At 30.7% G+C, this 14,236-nt stretch overlaps 1 protein-coding gene across 3 annotated transcripts in view; it reads left to right on the forward strand.

The window, feature by feature from the left end:
- LOC145307378 (uncharacterized) overlaps positions 1-14,236 on the forward strand; it is a 32,712-nt gene that overhangs the window by 5,239 nt on the left and 13,237 nt on the right. The window contains exons 5-8 of one of the 3 annotated variants that reach the window (XM_080149796.1): positions 3,952-4,050; positions 6,251-6,309; positions 6,916-7,004; positions 10,035-10,182. In XM_080149796.1, the coding sequence (XP_080005922.1) occupies positions 3,952-4,050; positions 6,251-6,309; positions 6,916-7,004; positions 10,035-10,182 (395 nt within the window). Of the gene's footprint in view, positions 1-3,951; positions 4,051-4,222; positions 4,255-4,524; positions 4,561-6,250; positions 6,310-6,915; positions 7,005-10,034; positions 10,183-14,236 lie in introns of those variants that run through there. The other 2 variants (XM_080149808.1, XM_080149804.1) reach the window with 2 other exon arrangements.

Raw genomic sequence — 14,236 nt, forward strand, 5'->3', positions numbered from 1 at the left:
AATCTATTAAAAACATATTAACTAATCATTAAGATATATAAGTTGGAAAGAATTTTAATGTTCGAGGGAGATTTGAAATCTGCATCAAATTTTAAGGATTTTTTATATAAAATTCGTTATTTGTATAATTCTTTATCTAACAGCGCAATTTAAGCTAATTAATTTTGACATTCATGATAGGTGGATTGACCTGCGCTCTAATTAGTTGCATGATGTACGACACTTAAGCTTCTCCAATCAGAGCACAGATAGTTTTCAAACGACCAATCACAGATGTCAAAATTATTTTACTTAAATTGTATTTCCGCTTTTAGATAAAGAATTATACAAAAAACGAATTTTATAAAAAAAAATCTTAAAATTTAATGCAGATTTCAAATCTCCCTCTAACATTAAAATCCTTTCCAACCTTTATATCTTACTAATCATAGAAAAGCTATGCTGCTGTTTAAAAGTTAAAGAAGTTTGCAAAATTTTGTGTCATTAAGCGGAAAATTTTGTTTCCTGGTCATAAGACTACACGGTAAAAAAATAGGGGAACTTTTTATTAGTCTTGCTTTATTTTGATGAAAGTAAACCCTTTAATGGGGGCGTCCGGGGGCCGGGGAGCGTTAAACACCCCCACTTATATATCGAAAACTATAAGAGATATCAAGCTACACTTAAGAGCAAGGATGTTCATTTTTAAAATTTTATCGCCGTAGCACCGTTCTTTGTCGTTAAAAACGGCGATAACGGTTGTACAACTGAAAGTAAAATAGATGTATGATTAGATTTGCTTGAATTTCTCAATTAACCAGATTTATAGTAGTTTTTAACATACCTTTAAATTGCAATGTCAAAAACAGCGGTTGGTCACAACCAACGGCGATAAATCGGCAGTAAAAATATCTATTATACGGTTATAGTCTTAAATAATACAAAGCTGAGCTTAAAAAAAGGCATTTCAATGTAGACTTTCCGCGGACTGGACTTGATCAATAAATTTTAAAACACTTAAAGTGACAAAATATGTCAACTAAAGACGTGAATTTTAGCTTAAATGGTGTACATAACACTTTACTTACAAATCCATATAAAGCGTATTTTTTGAATTTACGTCATGGAAAATTTTCTTATATATTCAATTTCTTATTGCAAAAAACTAAATATTACATCTGAAGGGTTCTATGAACATTTTGCATTATTATATTAAAAGTCAATCATAGAAGAAAAAGAAATTTCTGGAAAATTGTTGAAATAAAAAAAGTAAATTTCATAACTTGTACATAATTCATCCACTTTTTATCCATCGAGTCCCAATTTATGTTTTATCTTGCATAGTATTTGAACTGTGGCGGATTTTAAGAATTATTATGTAAGTAAAACATGTTTGGCCTAATTTTTTATTTCCTTTTATTTGCTAGGAATATTTTGCGATCTTGTTTAAATATAACTGCTATTCTTATATTAAAGTAGAAGAATGTTTTTCTGTCTGTGATTAGCAAAGGTTCTCGCTAATCGCTGAAACTATGCGGTTCTATTTTACAGTGAAGTTTCTTATAGCTTTATGAGAAGGTTTATATGTAACTATTTTGGGTTATCATTTACGTAAGTGCACCTTGAGACCTCTAGGGGCATACCCGCCAGTAGCAACGTATGAATATCTACCTTAAAAGGAACACCTTTACAAAGTAGTATTATATTTGTCATAATGTAGACTTGATGTAAGGAAAATTAGCTTTCAAAACTGCATATGTCTAGTTACAACAGGTTTATTCTTATCAGCTCTTTCAACTCTGTATACATAAAATACTGCGTCCCTAGCATCTAGAGACTCCATATTCGATGGGTAAAATAGCCTGAAACCATGCTTGGGCTTATGAGAATCTTCGCTACAATAAAGAATTCAGTAGATAAAAAAAAACAAAAAAAAAGTATTATTTTGTTTTATTTTATTGCTAAACTTGAAAAGACCACATAAAATTTGCAAGGCTAAATCTTTAACAACACTTCTGGAATTCAAATTGGAAAACAATGAATGTAAATTTTCTTCAAATATTTACCCCCAATGCCCTCTTATCAAGTAATTACCCCCCAAATGCCCCCTATTCAAAGGCAGCCTTGATTTTTATGTGATTTCTAATCAATGATGTTCAATCAGGGCGAATTCTTACAAAAAAAAACTTTCAAGGCCTGATTCTTAATTGTTGCAATGAATTTGTAAAAAATATATTAAGTATTGTGAAATTATTTAGATACATGCAAAAAGGAAAAATATTCTGAAAAACAATGTACTAAAAATATAGGAAAGGTATATATAAATTGGACTATTGAAATATGAACTTAATTAATTTAATTTAATCAATAATATTTATCTTAATGCTAGCGCCTAGAGACATCTAGGGTTACTCGAGGTAAGGAGGGGGGGGGGGGGGGAAGTTTTGATTTTTTTGGTGGGGGTCATTTTCTCTAGGGGCGATTTATCTTGGGAAAGTGGTCGTAACCTAACATAAAATAGTTAAAAACTTTCCCTGGAACCATGAGAACCTTGGATAGAAGGAAGGAAAATCATATCGGTTTTGCAAATAGCGAAATCCTTCGGTACACACAAGACAGTCACAGATCCTGTTACTTTTATATCATGATTAATATTTTAAATGATAGATACATCTTTTTATGTAAAGTATTTCTTTGTGTACTAAGATTTAGAAGAACATTTATTCTCAAAAATGAAAATAATGTAAATTTTTGGATGCATTAAAATCGACTTTGGGTTAGGAGATCCCCCATAGGGTTAAGAATTAAGGGAGAATTCTCTTAAGATTAAATCGACCAATCTCCGCAATTATAATATATTACAATTATTTTTTTAGAATCTATGTCATTGTCTTAAGATGACAAATGTACTTGAGTAAATGTTATAAAACCTGTCTTTATCTTGCTGATTGACAACTAGTTTTGCGCATTTAGTCATTGCATACCAACTCTATAAATATATAAACCTTCTCATGATCTATAAGAAGCTACATTTGTAAAGAAAATCAGAACCATATGGGTTCAGCAATTAGTGTTATCCTTCGGTGCAGATAGACACAAACACACACACAAAGAGAATTCCTGTTACTTTTTTATAAGGATTTATTTATAAATATTTTTTAGAAGTTTACTACATTTATTTTTCTCGCTGAGCTATCTAATTGAAGTTTCATCCTTGTTAATTTATGAAAGCATATATATTTTGTAAATGTTCATTTGACATTTTAGTGTTTGGTTGTCAATCAAAACTTTACTTAAAATTACGCTTTCATTGCGTTGCCCAGATTAAACTCAATGAAATTTTGGGAAATAACGTAAAATTAAAGGATGTTTTCAAAAGTTGAAATTTTAATGTTAAAGCAATAAATAACCTATAATATTGTGAAAATAATATAGCTTTTGATTTAAAACCGTAATTATAGTGTAGCAATATCTTGGATATTACTCCAGAATTATAAATTGTATGCTTCCACATACATCTTTAATGATAGGTAAGACATTTTCTTTCGACAAAATAGCCCTATTTTAGTTTAACTGGTAAAATCATGTAATTTTACTATTTGCTACATGAAATATTAATAAATCCTCCAACTTTACAAACACTAACTATAAAGTTATGAGTAGTGACGCAGCTAATATGTATCGGTCAGTCAGGCAGCCAGCTAGACTAATTAAATCTTGTCTGTGCACAAATGAGCAGGGAAATTAGTCTCAACAAAAATTGACCTTCGATTATTCTGTCAATTTTAAAGTATCTAATTTTTAAATTAAAAATTTGAATTCAAAATTTAAAACTTTTCCAATTACATTCATGTACAATATGAATTTTCCCTGAAAAAGAAGCCGCATCAGATTAGTCAACTGTATGGCTTCGAAAACACTTGGACATACTACTGCATGTATATGATAAACTAATTCATAACTTGATTTCAGGACGTGGTCGTACAGGTGTCATGTGTGCCTGCTATCTTATCTACTATTATGACATGGAACCATGGGATGCCATCAGGATCATGCGCAGACAGCGTCCAGGTTAGTTTTAATCCCTCCAGGTACAGATATTACAGGTATACATCTTATAATATGTTATTGAACCATGGAATGGCACCAGGAACATGTGCACACATCGTCCAGGTTAGTTGCAATCCTTCCAGGTACAGAAACTACAGGTAGACATCTTATAATATGTTATTGAACAATGGGATGCCATCAGGATCATGCGCAGACAACGTCCAGGTTAGTTTCAATCCTTCCAGATACAGATATTACAGTCATACATCTAGTAATAAGTTATTAAACCATGGGGTGCCATCAGGATCATGCGCAGACAGCGTCAAGGGTAGTTACATTCCCTCCAATTATAAATATAACAGTGATATATCTACTATTATGTTATTGAACCATGGGATGCCATAAGGGTCATGCGCAGACATCGTCCAGGTTAGTTTCATTTCTTCCAGGTACAGATATTACAGTTATACATCTACTAATAAGTTATTAAACCATGGGATGCCATTAGGATCATGCGCAGACAGCGTCCAGGTTAGTTACATTCTTTAATGGTACAGATATAACAGGTATACATCTGCTATTATAACATGGAACCATGCGGTGATTTCAGGATCTTGCGCAGACAACGTCCAGAGGTGGATTCTTAAAAAACTTTTTTGCTCACTGCCTCACTAAATTAGTAAGGCTCGCTAAAAATATTTTTTTTGTGAAAAATCTTCCAAAATCGCATAAAAGATCTACAAAAATTGAATTAAATCATAGAAGTGTTATTAACATAAGATTTTGTTTGAATTTTGTAGATTTTCAATGCAATTTGGAAGATTTTAGTTAGGCAGTGAGCCAAAAAGTTTTTTTAAGAATCCACCTCAGGTTAGTTACATTACGTCCAGTTACAGGTATTACATACCTATGGAGCCCTATAAGGAAAGTCATTTAAAAAAGTAATGAACACTTAAACAGTAAATAATACTTTACTAAAAACCTTTTCTACTTTTTAGAAATACAAACAACGTTCAAATTGTTATACACGCATTTTTAGCTTATGAACATATTCATACTATTTACAGATGATTATGAATTACTTCACTCTGCAGTCAATTAATTTCTTTTAACAAACCTTGTCTTTATGTAGTATATTTTAATGGGGAATTTGAAAGGACAAATGTTAATTTATGTGAATTATTTTTTTATTAGTAGATTATACACAAGATATAAATCTAAATTATGACAAAAATTCTTCCTTTAATAAGGCATAAAAATTAAGAAGTATGTTCTAAGATCTCAGATTAATAAATGAGAAAAATGAAAACAGTAAAAGTGTCTGACTATGACGTCAGAAAAAATTAACAATTAACCAATGAGAGGCCGCTATATATTTTACCATTGTGAATACTGGCTTCTCATTGGTTAATTGTTAATTTTTTCGGACGTCATAGTCAGACACTTTTACTGTTTTCAGAAAAATAGATAAGCCACACAACCTAACTGACGTCGATTCAAACTCCACACTGCATTTGTTTTATTGTTTCAACTATGTTTATTTGTTTGTCTGTCCTGACCTTGGAAAAGTTTAAGTATGAGGAGAGGGGGAATAAATGTATGTATTTATGTAATGTGCTTCTATACGACAATTCAAATATTTAGAAAATTCCGTCTAAAATGACTAGAGGGAGATAAGAGAATTAAAGTTAATTTCTATATACTTTTAGTTAGAATAGTTTAGAGTATATATGCTTTACAGTAATTATTTTAAAATTTGACCTGCTATCATTTTTTAATTAGAAAATAATTTACCTAAAATTCAATTTTAAGCTTGAATTGAAATTATTCGTACTATATTTATACCTAGTACATTCAAACATAGTACAAATTAAATTTTTTAACTGAACTTGGAAAATTCTGTGAACGGAACAAAGTAAGAAATTAATTTAAAGAAATAGTTTTATAACAACAAAAAAACAGTAAAATTGTAAAAATAAGCAAAGCATCTCTATAATCAAGTCATAAAAATGTAAGTATGTCCTTAAATAGTATTATGTACTAAAGCAGTTTAATCAAATTCAATTCCAATTTTGTTAAGACTTATGCAATAATATTCTGTTAATTCAGTTTTGACACTCTTATGGATGTTGTCATCCATGTTATTTTACATTATCAACTTTCATCAAGAAAAACTTGTAAAAATAATTATTCTTGTTTATTGACTATTTTAATATTTTAGGAAGTGTGGAGAGAAAAGTTCAGGAAGAAACTGTTGTTAGATTTTATAATCTTCTTCAGGTACAGTTCACAATTTTAACATTTGATAACAAACAAAGAAAACTTAGTTCGTTTTACTTTGTACGATGACTTATAGCGTCGCCCCTAGGTGCTTTGTATTGAAAGGGTAGAAAAGAGCAAAAAATAGCCTAAAACACCCCGGTACCTATGTGAAGGTTTTTTTAAGCAGAGAAACAAATCGGTTCTGTGGTAAGTGAGATCTTAAGTTGCAGACAAAAAAACTCCTACTACATAATATTAAAATATTAGGTGCTTCTCCCCAAGAGGGAAGGTGGCAACCCCTCCCCCCCCTCTATATTGTTGGTTATAAACAATTGTATATTATCAGTGTAGGGTGTGTCAGACCACCCAGAAAAATATCAACCTTGGTTACCAAGATATTAAGCAACGGACAGACGGACGAATAGATACTTACTTTGTGTTTAAGAAGTATGAACCCCCTGTACTTCAACAACAAAGAATATTTAATATGATAAATACTTATTTTCCTACGACATTTCTACTTGACTTCCATACAAAAAAAAGACTTCTTTTTGAATAATTAGAAACAGTTTGACTAAAACAATGCGTTTAAAATACTATATCAAGTTTTTAATATTATATTAGGATTATGGTAAGAGCAGTGTTGAAAAGCTTGAGGAGAGAGAAAAGCAACTCATTGAGTTACAGAAAAGACAACAAGCTGAATTGATAAGGTGATGAATTATTTATAACTCATAGTGTTAATCTAAAATCAAAATAATTTGGCTTATTTTTCATATAATTTATGGTGGACATTAAAAAGCCCAAATTAGGTATCATTTTGTTCTTGAATTACATTTTTTCTGCAATTAGTCATTTTCTCACTTCAATTTACTACTACGATCCCAAAGCTGTTAATTAGGTTAAAAAATGCGAACATGATTGTTGCAATAAAATTGTCCTAAATTCTGATTTTGCACTAGCAGCCATGACATGAAACAACCTGGGTACCAGCCTCCTTACCTTTACATAGACTTATTGCAATTTTTCGACGATTTTGCAAAAATTTCGCGCGAATAAAAAAAAGTCGTTGCAAAGTAATGAGTTTAAGGTCATATGACTAAAGAATAATTGAATGAATATTGAAACTTTGAAAATAAATGGGGTTTAATTTTGAAAAATCAGGTTAAGCACACTTATTTGTAAGGCAAAAATTATATAAAATTATAAATGCCTAACTAATAAATCAAAGAAAGTTACTAATACATGCATTTCATATAGTTCTAGCTTTTATTTTTGTATAAGAGGATATACTTTTACTTTAATTTTAATTAAAGTTGCTACTCCCATAGCATCTAGGGACACTAAGAATTTAATTGATAGATAAAAACCATAATTTGACCTATTAGGGGCATCGCTTGAAGAACAAAATTGGTTCAGAGGTTAATAAGATTTTCATTGACAAACAAAACTAATTTTTGGCTTAGGTCCTAGCATTTAATTACCCAATATTCTAAGGGAAGGGGGAGTAAAGGAAGAATAATAGACTAAAACCATTGAATGTGAAGCTTGAACACAGTAATAGTGTCTGACTGATTATGACGTAACAAAAAAAAATTAGCCATTGGCTAATTTTTTTTGTTACGTCATAATCAGTCAGACACTATCACTGTGTTCGTGAAGCTTCCCTAAGATTAAGAACAAAATCGACAATCTGAGATACCTTAACAAACAAATATACAAAAACCTTACTACTTTTTATAATGAAGTGGTTTACTTTATTTTTAGACATAGAGAAACTTTTCTTAAAAGTAAAAGATTAATATTGTATGGATAGGTTGTGAAAAATTTTTCATTTAAGTTGGCTAACTCTCATTTACCTCTAGATTAGATAAATTTTCAGTAAAATTTTTAACTTTTGAAACAAAAACGCTTGATTTAGTTTCAAAATGTATCCAAAAATATACGTCTATATATTTGTTTAAGAAAATGAAAAGAGTTATCTGAAAGATATATTCCCTTGGACTTTCAATTTATAGATTGTTTCATACTTAAAAATGTGCCAAGAATGTGTTACGTCTTTCTTTACTATAATATTCAACTTTTCTAATTTCTTGTGATGGCTGGAGTAAAAATATACACAGACTAGTTTTCTAAAAAAGGTGTTATTCTATTTTAAGAAGTAGTAAGTTTTAAATATGTTTGAGCACAATATATCCCAAAAGATCTCGTCAACGGCTAGATCGATCGTTTAATTGAATTTTTTAAAGGATGGATTTAGGCTTTCGGCGTCGGTTACGATTCATCTCAAAGAAAAATACCCCTCCACCTCCCCCCCCCCCCAAAAAAAATCAACACAAATGAAATGTGGGGAGGCTCTCCCCCCCCCCTACCTTGAATAATGAGGCCCTTAATGGCTTGGGGGAATTACGAAAGGGGTAATTTGCTGATTTGTCAAAATTTTGGTTTATGTCAAAAAGGGGTGCAAAGATTATTTAACGAAATATAAGGTCCAAAACCTCTTTTTCCACTATTACGATAAAATAACATCTTTTTAATAGTTATATAATTCCTAGAGTATGAACGCGTGTTTATAAATGTGTTTATATTCTTCTGAAATCATTACTGAATATAAATACATTTAAATAACAAGGATTGCAACGTCCATAAAAAGAAGATTATCTTAATAGAAAAAGATATAAAAGTCAGTTTTAAAAGGCTTTAAATATAGATAAATATTTGAATATTCTTTTTTGCTTTTGAATTGATAACTTTTTTAGAAAAATTTTATTGATTATGAAATAAATAAAAAGAGAACAAAAAATATTTATAAGAAATAATTGCTTTCGGGATATTTTTGTGTATCTGTTTGTCCATTTAAAGGAAAATATTCTACCTTTTCCACATTTTACAATCTCTAAATGACATAAATTGTTATTCGTATGGGCAGAGTTACTTTGTAGTAGAGGGGATTATGGGTTAAAATATCAAAACTTAAATTTTAGGACAAAATACAAAGGAATTTTACTAAAAATAAGAAAGCTTTTACAACTATTGTCCTTCTTTATCTCTGTTATATATGAGTGCTATTTATTGTTTCAGCTTGGTGACAATTTTAAATATTGTTTCCTTTTCTTCAACGCAATTTAAACTTTACAAAAATTTAATTAACAGCAATTTTTTCTTTGGTGTGTTAACTTGTAAATCAAGAAACAAATGTACACCTCTATTGTAATGGAAAATAACTCAGAAATCAGAAATGGGATAAGACAATGGACGAAAAATTGAAGTATACCGCCCCCAATTATGATTAATAAACTTACCCCTTAATACTATTGGTGGAAAATTTTGGCCATTAATAGTTGGAAACAATTAATCGAATTCCCAAAAGTTTTTCAGTAAACGAATAAGAAAATATTGGATACCAATATAATTTACAGCCCAATGTCCCCTTCCTTTCTGGGAAAACTACTTATGATTTGTCGAATGCTTTGTTTCAGTCAAACTGTCATTAAATACAACAACAACAAATTTCCGTTAACCAGTCGTTTTGATTCACGACTTTTGACCAGAGAGGTCCTAGCAATGCATGGCATTGAATTGTGCTTGTTTATTGGTAAAGGCACTCTCCCCAATCTTTAATATTGTCAAGACTATGATAAGATAACAAATTTAATGTCTTTATGTATAATTCAAACAATCACCTTTCTTACAACTAGCAGAATACTTTAATTTAGCTAAAATGATATATTTTTTATGTTTAGGAATGATGATTTTGCAGCTAAGCAGGCCACGATGAACCTGCTGAGCCACATGCACTCTTTCCACACGAGGCAGACCAACGAGGCGAAGCAGGAGAGGGTATCGCGCATGCGCAGGGCCAGGTCTGTCCCTAAGATGGAGGATGAAGAGGTAATACTTGTCAGTCGCGAGAGTTAAGAAGCTCTTTATAGTGCCTATAAAAAAAGAACGTCATACAATACAAATAAACAATGATAGGCCAATACACAGACTAAATTAACAATGACAGGCCAGTATGGTTTATAAAGTGACCGTTTGGGTTGCATGAATATTTTTAAATTCTTGGACTTGTTTAGTTTTGTTTATCTATTTATTAAAATGGAATTGCTTCGCCCCTAGCATCAAAGAATCCCAAATAATAGAATATATGATAATTCAAAGGGTTAAGGCCATCATCATTTGTTAAAATAGATTTTAAGACAATTTTTAACATAACAAACACATTCATGCTCTATTTCTCATGAAAAAGTTAATTTATCCTAATTGATGGGAGCAAAGGTCCTCTATAAGACAAAGCCCAATCTGTATCACTTTTCATTCCTGTGACGTCAAAAAACTTCTCCTCTCTCTCCCTCATTTTTACGACGTCACAGGAATCAAAAGGGGTGCAGATTGGGCTTCGTCCTCTTTAAGAATGATATACATTCGTAAGTACCTAATAAAGTTTCTACAGTACGAATTTAGTTTTATGTTATTGATTTATGTCACAATATCTTTTTTATTTTTAATATATTTTGTAACTTTAGGCTTCTAGGGGTACTTGAGGGGGGGAAAGCTGAATTTGGTAACCCATTTGATATGTGGGGAGAGGGTGGTAATTTTTTCTAGGGACGATTTATCTTGGGAGGGTGATGGTACCCTTCCCCAGAATAGTTAAAAACATTGCCTGAAACCTATAAAGAAGCTTCACTGAAATGAGAACCATATCGGTTCAGCGGTTAGTGAGATCTTTAGGTACATAGAGAGACACCCTGTTACTTTATGATAGGGATATTTATAAAATGAAGTTAGGCTGCAATTTTAAGAACATAATTGTCCTATTATAGTGAGTATAATTACTTATCTCTCATTAATGAATCTTTCTTAGTTAATTTTCTCTCAAGGTCTAATGTTTCACCTCTCATACAGAAAGATAGATTCTTAAAAATAAACAAAAATGTAACAAAATTATATTATTGTACAAATATTCAAAATAAGAGGTTATTTTTAAATTACAATGCTAAGATCTTTAAGACTCTTTATAAAAATGATTTTCCTGGTATTTACATCAACATTATTTCAAAACTTAAACATTAATAATTAAAATTTAGGGTATAGTAACTTTCGTGACAACGCCTCTTAAGGCGTTTTCTCCTATTTCTAGCCCCTGCGGGGCAATCACCTAACCTAGCATAACATAACATAAACTAAAATAACCTATCAAAAGCTACTTTGAAAGTATGACGAAACGCCCCTTACGTTTGTGTTGATCAAAGACGTCTAAATGTGGTGGTAATCTTTGAAACCATTCATTTTACCCCAATTAAAATTTTTCAAATGCACTATTTAACCCCTCCCCCCCCCCCCCCCCCACTAAAACATTTAATTTTCCTAATTTTCCAAACTTAAAATAAAAAGCCTGGACGTCTCTGTTCTAACAATTGTTAACTACATATTTTTAATATTTTTGTTTAATGTTTGTCTGTGTGGCAACCCTGTAGACTCCATACAAGAATCTGCCACTTATCTAATCTTTTCAAATATTTTAGTAACATTGATAGTTACTTGTACTAAACATAGCGACAGCGCCCGTCCCTCTAGTAGCATAAGCATATAAAGAGGGGGGGGGGGATAATGAACTTATCCTTCAAAACAAAGCAATTCACAAAACAACCTAGGAATAATAAAATATGAAAAAAAGAATAACTTGATTGGTCAGTCTGCCTAATAGCTATTTAAATAAATTTTGATAAATACTCACTAATAGGCAGAAATACATCCAACTATTTTTAGAATTTAGTTTTTTCTCCAAAAAATAGTTTTTTAATTTTTGGCCTTTGTCTATTAAAATCTAACTTCTTGTGACTTTTCAAGATTAATGTGCAGATTAGGATACAGAAAAATATTCTGAAATAAATTTTTACAAGAAGATTGGAATATAGGACTCAATAATTCCTTTTTTTCTGAATCAAAGTTAAATTTACTCTTAGTTATTGTATATTGTTCTTCCTTAACATGTTGCTTTCATTAAGATTCAGAAAAGCTATGTTTTTTTAATAATTTACATTGACTAACTTTCCAAATTTATAACCTAAAAGAAACATAATATGGAGATGAGGGGATAGATTAATTTATCGTTTTAATATTTCTCTCTGTATAAAAGCGTCGTAGATTTACTTGTCGTTATGGCACTAATAAATGCTTTTAACAGAGAAAAGAATATGTATTATCAAATTAAATTAATTAATTTTATATCATAAAGTAAAAATATGTTTTCGAGTAGGGCTTTGAATCCAATAAATATCCGCTGGATTAGAACCGGTTCTAAGCCATAACAAAACCATGTATCGCATTGTATTATAGTAAGTTTTCTACTTATTGCAAAATGAAAAATCATAATATTAAAACCAGTTTTGTAGGCCCGTGTTTTCGGCCCCTCGTGGCTAACAAAACAAGAATCAATCTTATAAATATTAATTTTACTATCCGCGGAATGCTGTCTATGATACTTATGGATAAATAACTATTCCTGTCTCTGTTTGTGGCGGTCATCCTTTCCTTGTTGAAAATTATATCAAAACATTTTTAGGCGCAAAGCTATAAATTTAGAAAAACTAAGCACGATATTGTTCATCAGTGGCGCAGCAATAACACGATAGTAACATTTTAAATAACGAAAATATAAAATTCATATAACGGAGGAAAGGATCATAGACTTCCAAGTGTGAAGGTTAAGGGTTGTTTAATGTTTATCCCCCTCAAACTTTGAACCCCCTTTTTTATCTCCATCAAAATTTTTAGAAATACATAAGATAACCAATTTCAAATCTTAGAACTCCTCATTTTACCCCCCTCAAAATAAAAAGCTTGGTCGTCCTAATTTGTAGATAAATGTTTTTTTTCTAAGTAAAATCAGGATTTACAAGGCAAATGAACTTGGAAGACATACGGACAGATAGACTCTAATAGAGTAGCTGCGGACTGAAGAAAGTTAAAAATAATATGAACGTAATAGTAAATGCATTCAATAGTTTGGTCTGCGTCACAATATTTCAAATCACAACACTTAGTACAGCTGGAAAGTTTTACTTTTTTTTTTACAAAAGATCATAAAATATTTTTGCGCATGGCACTTTTGTAAGCAAAGTATATTTAATTGTTTATTACAAAGAGAGGTGATTACTTATTCAAAAAATTTGGGTTAAAAAATTAAACTCTGCCGTATGTGGAATTACCCCTAGGTATTTTTTTTTTTAAACAAAAAATAATTTTCCATACTGAAGTCATTAAAGGTTATTTGGTTATACTTCTTATATGAATTCAAAATACCTTTAACTTTTTGTTGCTGCGCTACTTATTGTCGTTGTTATTGCTTTTTAAAAATGTATAAAAATGCAGTATGTGCAAAGGGTGTCAACTCCATATAAATCTGCAATCAATTTTCATTTAGACATCTTCAGAATATTTTATACATAATTATGCCATTTTGTTAGGAAAAATAGCTTTTTTTTCATACAAGAATGAGATCACTTCAGAGAGAGGGGGGGGGATAGGTTGTTTATTATCGTATTCTTATTCGTTAGCCCAACAACTTTTGGGACTTTTGTGAATTTTGATTGGTTGATTCATTAAGTTGAGTGTTCAATCATTGCAACGACTAACTTTAATCTGCAGTAGGGGTAATTTTGTGTATCATCATTGGGTATGTAAATCAATTTATCGGCCAATTTCCCATCTTTTTAGATCACTTAGTTTAATAAAAAAAAACAGATAAGATATAAAATTCACTATAAAAATTGTTCTTAAATAAAATTAAATATTTTCCAAAAACTGATTATTGAGACTTTATTGATGCAAGTATAGATTGACAGGTACACACGTACACAACACTATACATAATCAGAAGATGGAACATGTCTTTCACGCCATTTCAAAAATTTAAAGGATTTTTGGCCTTTTATATGGC

Source organism: Acartia tonsa, chromosome 2 (assembly GCF_053477335.1).
Source record: "Acartia tonsa isolate MP-2025a chromosome 2, ASM5347733v1, whole genome shotgun sequence".
Taxonomy (NCBI): Eukaryota; Metazoa; Arthropoda; class Copepoda; order Calanoida; family Acartiidae; genus Acartia; species Acartia tonsa.